Source organism: Macaca nemestrina, chromosome 6 (assembly GCF_043159975.1).
Source record: "Macaca nemestrina isolate mMacNem1 chromosome 6, mMacNem.hap1, whole genome shotgun sequence".
Taxonomy (NCBI): Eukaryota; Metazoa; Chordata; class Mammalia; order Primates; family Cercopithecidae; genus Macaca; species Macaca nemestrina.
In genome coordinates, this window is record NC_092130.1 from 67,510,265 (window position 1) to 67,522,878 (window position 12,614).

At 40.9% G+C, this 12,614-nt stretch overlaps 3 protein-coding genes across 3 annotated transcripts in view; 1 reads left to right on the plus strand and 2 right to left on the minus strand.

Annotated features, from left to right (window-relative positions):
- Positions 1 to 12,614, plus strand: part of LOC105499967 (receptor accessory protein 5) — a 43,674-nt gene that overhangs the window by 21,043 nt on the left and 10,017 nt on the right. The gene's annotated exons all lie outside the window — the stretch shown is intronic.
- Positions 196 to 9,281, minus strand: LOC139363795 (U2 small nuclear ribonucleoprotein auxiliary factor 35 kDa subunit-related protein 1-like). Its single transcript, XM_071098604.1, has one exon. It carries the CDS (start codon positions 9,279 to 9,281, stop codon positions 7,863 to 7,865), a length of 1,419 nt encoding a protein of 472 aa, XP_070954705.1. The 3' UTR covers positions 196 to 7,862.
- Positions 9,192 to 12,614, minus strand: part of LOC105499962 (signal recognition particle 19) — a 28,908-nt gene continuing 25,485 nt past the window's right edge. The window contains exon 5 of the mRNA XM_071098609.1: positions 9,192 to 9,318. Within this exon, the coding sequence (XP_070954710.1) occupies positions 9,314 to 9,318 (5 nt within the window). The 3' untranslated portion in view covers positions 9,192 to 9,313. The remainder of the gene's footprint in view (positions 9,319 to 12,614) is intronic.

Genomic DNA, 12,614 nt, shown 5'->3' on the forward strand with positions numbered 1-12,614 from the left:
ATCCTGGGTTATAGTTCACAGCTCTAGGGGTTGGAGCAGCAGGGGTAGGGAAGTGACTGCCCTTAATTAGTGTCCACCTGTTTTCCTGAGTGACTTGCAAAGACAGGACTTTTATGCTGAAACGTCTGTTTTAGAAAAACGTAGAGGACAATATTTTTTAACTTTGAGGTACAGAAGCAAGACAAAATACAAAAGTTTCAAAGAAAAAGATTTGATAAATTCAACTAAATAAAATTTCTAAAAATTAAATTTCTATGACAGTGGGCAGCATAAACAAAGTTAAAATAATGACAGACTAGGAAGATAGATTTACAACATTTACACCAAATAAGGAATATCCAGAATACATAACAATTTCTATAAGTAAAAAGAAAAAGAAAAATGGGAAAAGAAAGTATTTCATGGAAGAGAAAAAATATGAATGGCCAGTAAACAGCTCAGCAGTGATCTGGGAAGTGTGAATTAAAATAGTAAAATCCCATATTTTGTTCATTAAACTGGCAGATATTTTAAAGATTGAAGATATCTGGTATTGGTGAATGTATAGGGAAACAGACAGGTAGTGGTACAGGCTGAACATCTGAAATCTGAAATCCTAAATGCTTTAAAAACCCCAAACTTTTTGAGTGCTCAGATAAAGAAAACGCTCATTGGAGCATTTAGATTTTAGAGTTTCTGATTTGGTATGCTCAGTTGGTATAATATACATATTCCAAAATCTGAATAAATGTGAAACCCAAAACACTTTTAGTCCCAAGCATTTCAGATAAGGGATACTTAACAGGGTAGTGGTATAAATTGGAATAATCTTTTTAAGGGACCTTTTAACAATTTCTTGTTGAATTGAAAAATGATATTCTTAACAATTCTAAGGAAATAGTCACTGTGCATTAAAGAGCTGCACAAAGATCTTCATGGCAGCATTTTTTGTTGTAAACTATATATAATATGAACTGCATAATGTAAACATTATAAACTGAAATATTCATCAGCAGGTAAATGGTTAATTGAATTAATGGTATATCCATATAGTTAAATGGAATGAAACAAATCCGTATGTATAGACCCAGAAATTTTTGCATAATTTAGCAATTATGAAAAGTTATAGAGGACAGGTGTGCTAGCTTTTGCCTGTAATCCCAGCATACTCAGAGGCCAAGGCAGAAGGACTGCTTGAGGCCAGGAGTTTGACACCAGCCTGGGCAACATGGTGAGACCCTGTCTGCACACACACAAATTTAAAAACTAGTCAGGCTCCCAGATCACAGCATGTTGACCGAAAAAAAAAAAAAAACCAGGCATGGTGGTGCATGCCTGTGGTCCCATCTACTCTGGAGGCTGAGGTGGGTTTGAGCCCAGGAGTTCAAGGCTACAGTAAGCTATGATGACACCACTGCACTCTAGCCTGGGTGACAGAGACCCTGTCTCGAAAAAGAAAAAAAGTAATAGAACGTTAAATACAGTAGTACACACCATTTATGCTTAAAAAAGAAAGAAGACAAGACACTATATAAAGTATCATGTCTTTTAAAGTTTAAAAAATTAAATAAAAACATGCTCAGTATAGATTCTGTTATATTTTTGAATGACTTCACCACAGAATGCCTTGTAAGGCAATGAAGAATTTTCCTTTCAAAACTGATGGAAGAAAATAAAAATTGGTCTGTGGAAAGAGTTGATTTCAAAGATTGGATTTTTTTGTTTTGATTTTTTTTTGTTTTTATTATTCGAAGTCATTTAACATTCATAAAAATATTCTTGTAATCTTTAATTTGGACATGACATAATTTAAACTTCAGATAATTTTAAAGCCTTTAATAAGATCCATCTAATGGTAGGGACCTCACAGTGCAGTCTAGTGGAAATAAACTGGCTTTTGCTTTGGGCCCACTTGTTTGTGGCAGTGAACAATATCTTGTCAGCAGAACTACTTGCAGTATTACCTGACTTCAAATTTCCAAAATGTGAGTAAGCTTGACTTCTAGCCTACTCCTAATCACCTCTGCTAATGGAGTCCACAGAGAGGTAGAGGGAAGATCCAAAATAAATGGTAGTCATTGAATCATTTATATTTGGTTTTGAAGTTCATTTAAAATACTGCTTTGCAGCAAATTTTCTTCCCTAATGGTAAAATGAATGTGTATCTATTAGTAGTCTCCAGCTGCATGGCATCATAGTGTTCATGAAAGTGAATTTATTGCATACATTCCAAATAGATAATATACTTGAAAGGATTAAAAATTCATGATGCTGTCAATCAAAATGCTTTCTTCCTACATTAGTGGCATATTCTGAATGACTTAGTAAACAGACTGAGAAGAGGCCTCTGAACTGCAGAGTCTGTAGGAGAAGGTTCAGGAGAGTATTGAATTTTAAGGACTAGAATCCATCTTACCTATGCTGTTGCAATCACATGCTGACTGGAAATGTGGAAAAGGGACTTAGAAGTAAGGACATGGGATTTTTTTGTTGTTTTCTGAGATGGAGTCTCACTCTGTCACCCAGCCTGGAGTACAGTGGCGCCATCTTGGCTCACTGCAACCACTGCCTCTTCAATTCTAGCGATACTCCTGCCACAGCCTCCGAAGTAGCTGGGATTACAGGCACGTACCACCACACACAGCTAATGTTTGTATTTTTAGTAGAGGTGGGGTTTCACCATGTTTGCCAGGCTGGTCTCAAACTCCTGACCTCAAGTGATCTGCCCGACTTTGTAATCCCAAAATGCTGGGATTACAGGCATGAGCCACTGCTCCTGGCCCAAGGACATGTTTAATATTTTATTTTTTGCAGAGTTAATATTGTTGGCTTTATTTTTATTTTTCTAAAGCAGCTTATAAGATTGGAGGAAAATAAAAGGAGCCAATGGCTAGGCATCAAAGCTTAGTTGAGAAGATAATATATGATGTACTTAGGTAGAAATTGGATCATGCATGTTCTGAGCTTTGCTTTGATATCTGGCCTTGAGCAAGAGGGTTTAAAAATAAATTTAAAAGCTGTTTTTTCTTGATTATGAAATTTATATATGCTTATTCCTTTATTTAGCAGATATTTATTTAGAACCTCCATGTGTCAGATTCTGTTCTACATCTGGGAGATACTTTGGTGAATAAAACAAAGTCCTTGTTATCCTACTGTTTACATTTTTGTGTGAGTGTGTGTGTGTGTGTGTGTGTTGGGAAGTGTTTTATGTAGGGAGGAAAATAACATTTGTAATCCTACATCTTAGTCTTCCCATTTTTTAAAATGTGCAAATATATTCGTCTATGTGTATAAATACAAACAGAACTGTGTGTGTATATATGTGTGTGTGTATATATATGTATTGCTGTCTTAACCATATGTGTGGTTGAGATCACATATAATTGTCTTGCTTTTTTCAATTAACACAGTATTATGAGTATTTTCTCATGTTACTCAGTATTCTTTGACAAGCTGTCTAATCTATTATTGATAATTTACCCATTCCCAATTGAAAGACATTTAGGACATTTGTCATGTGATTATACATAACGCTGCAATTAATATCTTTGTATCCTATGTTTACCTTCATTTAAATCATTTTCTAGATTTATTTTTTTATATGTATTTTTTGAGATGGAGTCTTGCTTTGTGGACCAGGCCGGAGTGCAGTGGCGTGATCTCGGCTCACTGCAACCTCTGTTTCCCAGGTTCAGGCAATTCTCCTGTCTCTGCCTCCCGAGTAGCTAGGACTACAGGTGTGCACAACCACACCCGGCTAATTTTTGTATTTTTAGTAGAGACGGGGTTCACCATATTGGCCAGGCTGCTCTCAAACTCGTGACCTCGTGATCTCCCTGCCTCAGCCTCCTAAAGTGTTGAGATTACAGGTGTGAGCCACCAGGCCCGACTAGATTTATTTTTAGAACAAGGTTGAGTAAACTCTGGCAGGATTAGGTCCTGACCTGAATTGTCACCTGTGCTATTTCACCCACTGACAGAGAATACAACATTTTTTTTTTTTTTTTTTTTTGAGATGGAGTTTTGCTATATTGCCCAGGCTGGAGTGAAGTGGCGTGATCTCAGCTCACTGCAACCTCTGCCTCCGGGGTTCAAGCCATTCTCCTGCTTCAGCCTCCCAAGTAGCTGGGATTACAGGCGCCCACCACCACGCCCAGCTAATTTTTGTATTTTTAATAGAGTCAGGGTTTCACCATGTTGGCCAGGCTGGTCTGGAACTCCTGACCTCAGGTGATCCACCCACCTCGGCCTCTCAAAGTGCTAGGATTTCAGGTGTGAGCCACCATGCCCGGCAACATTTTTCTTCTTAATCTTCATAGGAGGCCAAAAAGACAGGGCAATCTTTCCTTTAACACGTCCTTTCTAAGCTTTTATTTGTGCATGCTGAGCAGTGTTTTAAACGTAGCCCGTAACTCTTCTGTGGCTACACTGCAAAGGCTTCTTAGACTTATGTTTCTGATCAAGTCATTGTAGCCTATCAGGAAGTCAGTGTTGAAGTACATTTTCTTCTGACATTAACTTTCCATTCCCTAACTGCATGTTAAGCATGCGCCTACCTGGAAGGTATCTTTTCTGGGGGAAAATCAGATGGTGACAGAATTAGAAGCACAGACGGAATAGAATGGCCTGTTGTAATTTGTAATTTAAGGAGTCACTGTGTCAGTGCTAATAGTGCCAAGAGTCCAGTTAAAATAGCATGGACTCTGTCTGAACTGCAGGCAGCAGTGGGCTTGTGGGTCTCCTTGGGAGTATCATCAGCTGGCACTTTGAGGGCAGCTTGACTGAAAAGACAGCCAGATCTCTGTGGGTGATTTTAATAAACTCAGGCTAGGCCGGGCGCGGTGGCTCACGTCTGTAATCCCAGCACTTTGGGAGGCCGAGGTGGGTGGATCATGAGGTCAGGAGTTCGAGACCATCCTGGCTAACATGGTGAAACCCTGTCTCTACTAAAATTACAAAAAATTAGCCGGGCGTGGTGGCGTGCGCCTGTAGTCCCAGCTACTTGGGAAGCTGAGGCAGGAGAATGGCGTGAACCCGGGAGGTGGAGCGGAGCTTGCAGTGAGCCGAGATTGTGCCACTGCACTCCAGCCTGGGCGACAGAGCGAGACTCCGTCTCAAAAAATAAATAAATAAATAAATAAATAAACAAACTCAGGCTATTCCTGGGCTGTAGAATAGTTACATAGATTAAGAAGAGAGGGTTGTAAGAGGTGGCAGCTGAATATCACCTTGGGAGTTGAACAGTAATTAACTTTATTTTTAATATAAGAAAATGATTTCATTTCAGAACTGGAATATGCTAAAGATGTACCTAGACAGCAGTAATTATTTTACTGTCTCAAGACAATAGCTAGAGGGTACCAGTACCAGAAAGTAGTAAATTAACAGTCTGCAGTCTAGCCTACAAAGTAATCACATTGAAGAGGTACAAAACTGTGGACACTTGACTTAATTCATCCAGAAAAGATAATCAGCTTGTCTGGATTGCTGAAGAGTTAGTATCTATGTAGGCAGGTGATATTTCAGAGATTTTCCACAATAAGAACTTTAGGATTTGGTAATACTACTATTCTATTGTATACTCTCTTCAAGTACATTAATTTGTGACTTTCCTAAAGCCCTGCAGAAGAGAAAACTGTCTCTTAGGTTGATTTGCCTAAAGTCATAAAACACACCCCACCTCTCCTTTTTCTTTTTTTTTCTTTTTTGAGACAGAGTCTGGCTGTGTCACCAGGTTGGAGCAGAGTGGTGCAATCTCGGCTCACTGCAACCTCCACCTCCCGGGTTCCAGTGATTCTCCTGCCTCAGCCTCCTGAGTGGTTGGGACTACAGATGCCCACCACCATGCTCGGCTATTTTTCTAATTTTAGTAGAGACAGGGTTTCACCATGTTGGCCAGGATGGTCTCGATCTCTTGACGTCGTGATCCACCTACCTTGGCCTCCCAAAGTGCTGGGATTACAGGCATAAGCCACTGCACCCGGCCCCACTTCTCCTGAGTCTTAATCCAATGAGTCATTTTCACTTCACCTTAATGCTTCTGGTTTTAATATGGATATCTGTCTCTCTCGATAATCCATTTCTGAAAATCAGATATTCTATGCAGGAGTACATTCTATGCAGGAGCTTATTTTCCACTATGTTAAGTGGGAAAAATTTTAATATATTACATGTCAATGTTAAACTCCCCAACGAATTCCCTAAGGATTAATAAAATACAGCAGAATACCTATATATAAATAACAAATATCATGTTAGGATGTTAGATGCTAAAAACACTTGCTGCTCTCCAAATAGTTAATATAGTAAGAAACAATTGCTTTGTGTGCAGGAATACATAGCACATCCCCTGTGATGCTCCGCATATTCTTCAAAATGTCCACCAGGAATTCTGATATTCTGTCAAAAATGTTACTCAAGACATTTCCTGTACATCATCTTGTATTGCATTTTGGGGATGTACAGCTTTTCCTATATAAGCAACTACAGTAAAACATTATATGAATTTTGGATATTAAAAACCAAAAGGCAGCTGGGTGCAGTGGCTCACGCCTGTAATCCTAAGCATTTTGGGAGGCCAAGGTGGGTGGATCACAAGGTCAGGAGATCAAGACCATCCTGGCCAACATGGTGAAACGCTGTCTCTACTAAAATACAAAAAATTAGCTGGGCGTGGTGGCACGCACCTGTAGAGGGATTGAGGCAGGGGAATTGCTGGAACCCCGGAGGCGGAGGTTGCAGTGAGCTGATCGCGTCACTGCACTCCCGCCTGGCAACAGAGCAAGACTCCGTCTCAAAAAAAAAAAACAAAAAACAAAAAACAAAAAACAAAAAACAAAACAACCAAAAGGCTTCCACAGGGAAATAACTAGAGAGGTGGTTTTGCAGGGTCTGCTGTAATTAACTGGCACTAGGCCAAGGAAACAAAGCTAATGCCAGTGAAAAACACAGTTATTTAATTCTCCATTTTGGGTCAATGCAAATGCATATCTCAAAAAACCAAGGTTCTGAACCTCTGGCAACATCTTACAATTCAGTAAGATCTGCTGCTGGCTAAGCCTAGGGCATGCTAGAGCAGAGTTGCTGGGAGAACTAAGAGTAACATGTAACTACTTGCACATACTGAGGGTACCTCAAGACACTGGCTTCCTTGGAGTGCTTGGACTTTTAACAGAAGGTCTTAGTCTACCATTGTATGTGTGGAGGCGGCTGATTTGAGTTTTTGCATGATTGCACATTCATGCACATAGCATTACTATCCATGTGTAGTGAGACTACTAGATGCTAGTCTGAGTCTTTACCCTTCCATCACCTACTGTCATGCTTTCCCAAGTCTGAAGATCCTGTTTTCCAAGATCTGTGCTCAGTAAACAAGCTTTGGAGTCTTTAAATGAAAGGAATAGGAAAGGTGAAGAGAAGCCTGGCTTAAAATCATAACATGGAGATTATGGCAGTGAATCACATTGGGTTGAATGCTCTGATATGGAAAGCAGGCTGTATAGTTCCTCTAGTTCAGAAATTCTGTTTTTTGAGACAGAGTCTCACTCTGTCACCCAGGCTGCAGTGAAGTGGCATGATGTTGACTCACTGCAACCTCCACCTTCCAGATTCAAGTGATTCTCCTGCCTCAGCCTCCCAAGTAGCTTGGATTACAGACGCCTGCCACCATACCTGGCGAATTTTTGTATTTTTAGTAGAAACAGGGTTTCGCCATATTGGCCAGGCTGGTCTCAAACTCCTGACCTCAAGTGATCCACCCTCCTCAGCCTCCTAAAGTGCCAGATTACAGGTGATTACAGGATTACAGGATCACCGCGCCTGGCCTAGTCTTTTTTTTTCTTTTCTTTTCTTTTTTTTTTTTTTTTAAGAACAAAACTAGTTTATTTGGATTTGGGGCTCTGAACGGTTCTGCCTCTATTACCCGACCTCCTCCTGCCACGACTTCGGGACCTAGAGGAACTTTGGCTCCGGCTGCGGTGGCTCCTGCGGCTCTGGCTCCGGCGGCCCTGGCCCTGGCTGTGGTGCCTGTTTCTTCCTCTGCTTGGTGAATTGTGCTTCTCCCGACTCTTTGATGTGTGTTTGTGAGATTTCTTCACCCTGTGACTACTCCTTTTCCTCTCAGATTCCCCATTTCTTTTGTAGGAGTGGTCTGGACTAGGGTTTCTCCTTCCCCGCAGCCTGCTGGAGTAGTGGTCGTGGTGGCCCATCCTCTCCCTCCTCTCGGAGTTCTTGCCAAAGGAGGAGCCAGTCTGATCTGGAGACAAGTGGATGTCTCTGTTAGCTTCCCAGAATTCATTGTTGGGATTTCTGAACACATGAAGAAAGTTGCAGTGTTTTCCTCTTGGACACTGTTGTATTTCAAATAAACCACAAATCGCCATTTTCCACCGGGTCACTGGGCAGAATTCACATTGCAGCTGTCGTCCTGCATACCATCGTCCATTAAACAGAGAAAGGGCTGCTTGGCATTCTTCTTCCGACTGGTACTGAACATATACATTGCCCCTCAGGTGAGGTTCTAAATTGCAGCTGACCTTGAACTGAATCACCTTCCCCACGTTCTTGAACTCGGGCAACACATCCTCATAGAAATCTAGGAACTGTTGGTAGATTTCTTCCTCGCTATACTCCAGGCTTGCGTCAGGGTCATAGTCATCCCTCCTGCACTGCTCCATTCCAAACGTTGTAAACATGCTCTTAATAAGAAGGGTAGGACTGGATGTTGGGAAATTATGTTTACGTGAACATCTGTCTCCAAATCTGCAAGCTCCTGTTTTACTGTAAAAGGGACAATTAGCTCGATCCTTCTCCATTACTCTGAAATCCACAGGTGGTTCAGGGTTTTGCCATATGGTACCATTTTCTAACTCATTTTCAGCCTGATCCAGCATCTTCTGCATAGCTTCCTCTTTTTTTTTCTTCTGTCGTTTCTGGTCCTCCTCTTCTCTATCTTTCCTCTGCTGTTCTTTCCATTGTTCCTTTAACTTTCTCTCTTGTTCTTGCCATTTTTTAGCTGCCTCTTCCTTTTCCTTCTTTATTCTGAATTCTTCTTGTGCCTTCTGCTCTCTCAGCAACCACTCCTCATGTAATCTTTGCCTCTCTCTTTCCAATAGCTTCTCTTCTTCTAGTTGTTGTTCTTCAATAAAAGTGTCCTCCTCCTCCTCCTCCTGTGAGAGTCCTGAGTCTCTCAGTCGAGCAAGTTCCTGCCGACATTTCTTTCGTTTCTCCTTCTTCAGGGCGGCCCTGTACTTTTTGTGGCTTGGTTTCTCTGGAAACGTCATCTTCTCAAGTGCAGCCATCTTGCCGGCACCGCCTGGCCCCTCAGACATTCTTAACCTATGGGAATATATGGAAGATTCTGTTCATAGCTGCCACTGTCAGTGATTCTACTTACAAGTACTTTATGATGTCTTCTAGTATTGTTGTTTGCATACTTATATATATTATAAATTACTTTCATTTTGTTTTTCCTTTATGTTGCAGTTAGACTATATATTTTTTGTAATTAAGTATATCATAAATTTGAATTTCATTTCATGTACTAAAAGGAGAGTTTCTAAAATATTTACTTATGGCCAGGCGCGGTGGCTCACTCCTGTAATCCCAGCACTTTGGGAGGCCAAAGCGGGCGGATCTCCTGAGGCCAGGAGTTCGAGACCAGCCTGACCAACATGGCAAAAACTCATCTCTACTAAAAATTAAAAAAATTAGCCGGGCATGTTGGCACGTGCCTGTAATCCCAGCTACTTGGGAGGCTGAGGCAGGAGAACTGCTTGAACCCAGGAGGCGGAGGTTGCAGTGAGCCAAGATTACGCCACTGGAGTCCAGCCTGAGTGACAGAGTGAGACTCTGTCTCAAAAATAAAAAATAAAAATAAAGATTTGCTGAAATGTTTTTGGTTCTAGGATTTGCTTTCCCCCACTGAAAGCTAATATGCTCTCCTGTTAGTAATGTTTCATAGATGCTGTTAGAAAACACAGTATTCTTGGGTCAGAGAAAGTCCTTGCTATGCTCAGTAATTTTCTTTTCTTACAAAATTATAGGGGTAGATTTTTAAATTCCCAATACCTATTTTATAGAGGAAAAAACAGACTTAAGTGATTAAGTAACTTGCACAAGGTTTGCTTAGCTAGTAAATGGCAGAACCGGGATTGGAAATTAGTTTCTTTGAGCCCATCCTGTTACTCTCTATATACTATACTAACTCTTTGAATCCCTGAATCCCTGTTTGTTGGGTTGAGAGATCTGTATATATCTTTAGAGTGAGATTTTAGGCCGGGTGCAGTGGCTCACACCTGTAATCCCAGCACTTTAGGAGGCCGAGGCAGGTGGATCACTTGAGGTCAGGAGTTTGAGACCAGCCTGGCCAACATGGCAAAACCCTGTCTCTACAAAAAGTACAATAATTAGCCAGACGTGATGATGCGTGCCTGCATGCCTGTGGTGTCAGCTACTTGGAGGGCTGAGGCGGGAGAATCACTTGAGCCCAGGAAGTTGAGGCTATAGTGTTCTGTATTTGTGCCCCTGCACTCCTGCCTGGGTAACAAAGTGAGACCCTGTCTTTAAAAAAAAAAAAAAAAAAGTTAAATTTTGTGTTCTTTATTCTGTATTCTTACTAATTTCTAGGTTGTTTTATATATCAATTTTTTTTTTTTTTCTTTTGGTCTTTTTGAGACAGGGTCTTGCTCTCTCACCAAGTCTGGATTGCAGCAGTGGTATCACAGCTCACATCAGTCTCGACCTCCCAAGCTCAAGCCACCCTCCTGCCTCAGCCTCCCAGGAGGACCACAGGCATACGCTACCAAGCCTGGCTAATTTTAAATTATTTTCTTTTTTTTTGTGGCCGGGAGCAGTGGCTCACACCTGTAATCCCAGCACTTTGGGAGGCCAATGGGGGCGGATCATTTGAGGTCAGGAGTTCAAGACCAGCCTGACCAACATGGTGAAACCTTATCTCCACTAGAAATAGAAAAATTAGCCAGGCATGGTGGTGTGCATCTGTAGTCCCAGCTACTCGGGAGGCTGAGACAGGAGAATCGCTTAAATCCAGGAGGCGGAGGTTGCAGTGAGCTGAGATTGTGCCACGGAACTCCAGCCTGGGTGAGAGAGCAAGACGCCATCTAAAAAAAAAAAAAAATTTTTTTTTTTTTGCCCATAGAGATGGGGTCTCCCTATGTTACACAGGCTAGTCTCAGAACTCTTGGGCTCAAGTGATCCTCCAACCTCAGCCTCCCAAAGTGCTGGGATTACAGGTGTGAGCCTGGCTAGTATATCAATTTCTGATGGAAATGTTAAAATCTATGATTGCAGATTGTGTCCATTTGTCTATATAATTCTGACTTACATTTACATATTTTAAAGCCATATTTGAAAGCTATCTATAGCTATATATAAAATATATAATTATAAAAATATTATATTACAAACATACAAAGCTATATATAATTTACATATTTCAAAGGTATATACAAGTTCAGGAATTTTAATATTCTTGCTGAATTGCTTTCCTTATTCTATTTACTTATTTTGCCTTAAGCAATTTGTATGTATTAATATTACTAATGAGCTATTCTGGGAGTTGGTGTTTGTCTGATATATCTTTCCCATAACTTTATTTTCAGTGTTCCTATTTGGTTTTGTGGTAGGTATGTTTCTTAAGCATACAGCTATAGTTTTGGGGTTTTATAAAAAATTTAGTCCTATAGTCTCTGGGTTTTGTTTTGTTTTTGAGATGAGCTCTTGCTGTGTTGCCCAGGATGGTCTCTGCATTAGTCTGCTCTCATGCTGCTAATAAAGACATACCTGAGAATGGGCAATTTATGAAGGAAAGAGGTTTAATTGACTCACAGTTCAACATGGCTGTGGAGGCCTCACAATCGTGGTAGAAGATGAAGGAAAAGCGAAGGGATGTCTTACATGGCAGTGGCAGGCAAGAGAGAATGAGAGCCAAGTGAAAGGGGAAACTCCTTGTAAAACTATCAGATCTCGTGAGACTTATTCACTACCACGAGAACAGCATGGCAGGAAACCACCCCCATGATTCAGTTATCTCTCACCTCGTCCTTTCCACAACACATGGGAATTATGGGAGCTACAGTACAAGATGAGATTTGGGTGGAGATACAACCAAACCATGTCAGTCTCCAACTCCTAGGCTCAAGCAATCCTTGCACCTTGGTGTCCCAAGTCACTGGAACTACAGGTGCATGCCACTATGCCCAGTAAGTCTCTGTCTTAAAAACACTTGTGCATCTGTAACAAATTTTAATTCACAAAGGTTACATTTCAAGAGTTACTTTTTACTGTAGTTGAGATAAGGGGAGCCTGGGCAACATAGTGAGACTTGGTCTCTACAAAAAAAAAGTTATAAAAATTTAGCCAGGCCTGGTGGTTCATGCCAGCTACTTGGGAGGCTGGGGTGGGAAAACTGTTTGAACCCAGGAGTTCAAGGCTGCAGTAAGCCATGTTCATACCACTGCACTCCAGCCTGGGTGACAGAGCAAGACTCTCAAAAATAATAATCTGGCGATATTAATTTGTTGAGAACTTGGGTTTTGTTTTTTATTTTGAGTGTAGTACAAGTTCAGAGTGTAGTACAAGTTCACAGTGTAGTATAAATTTCTCAGAGCCAA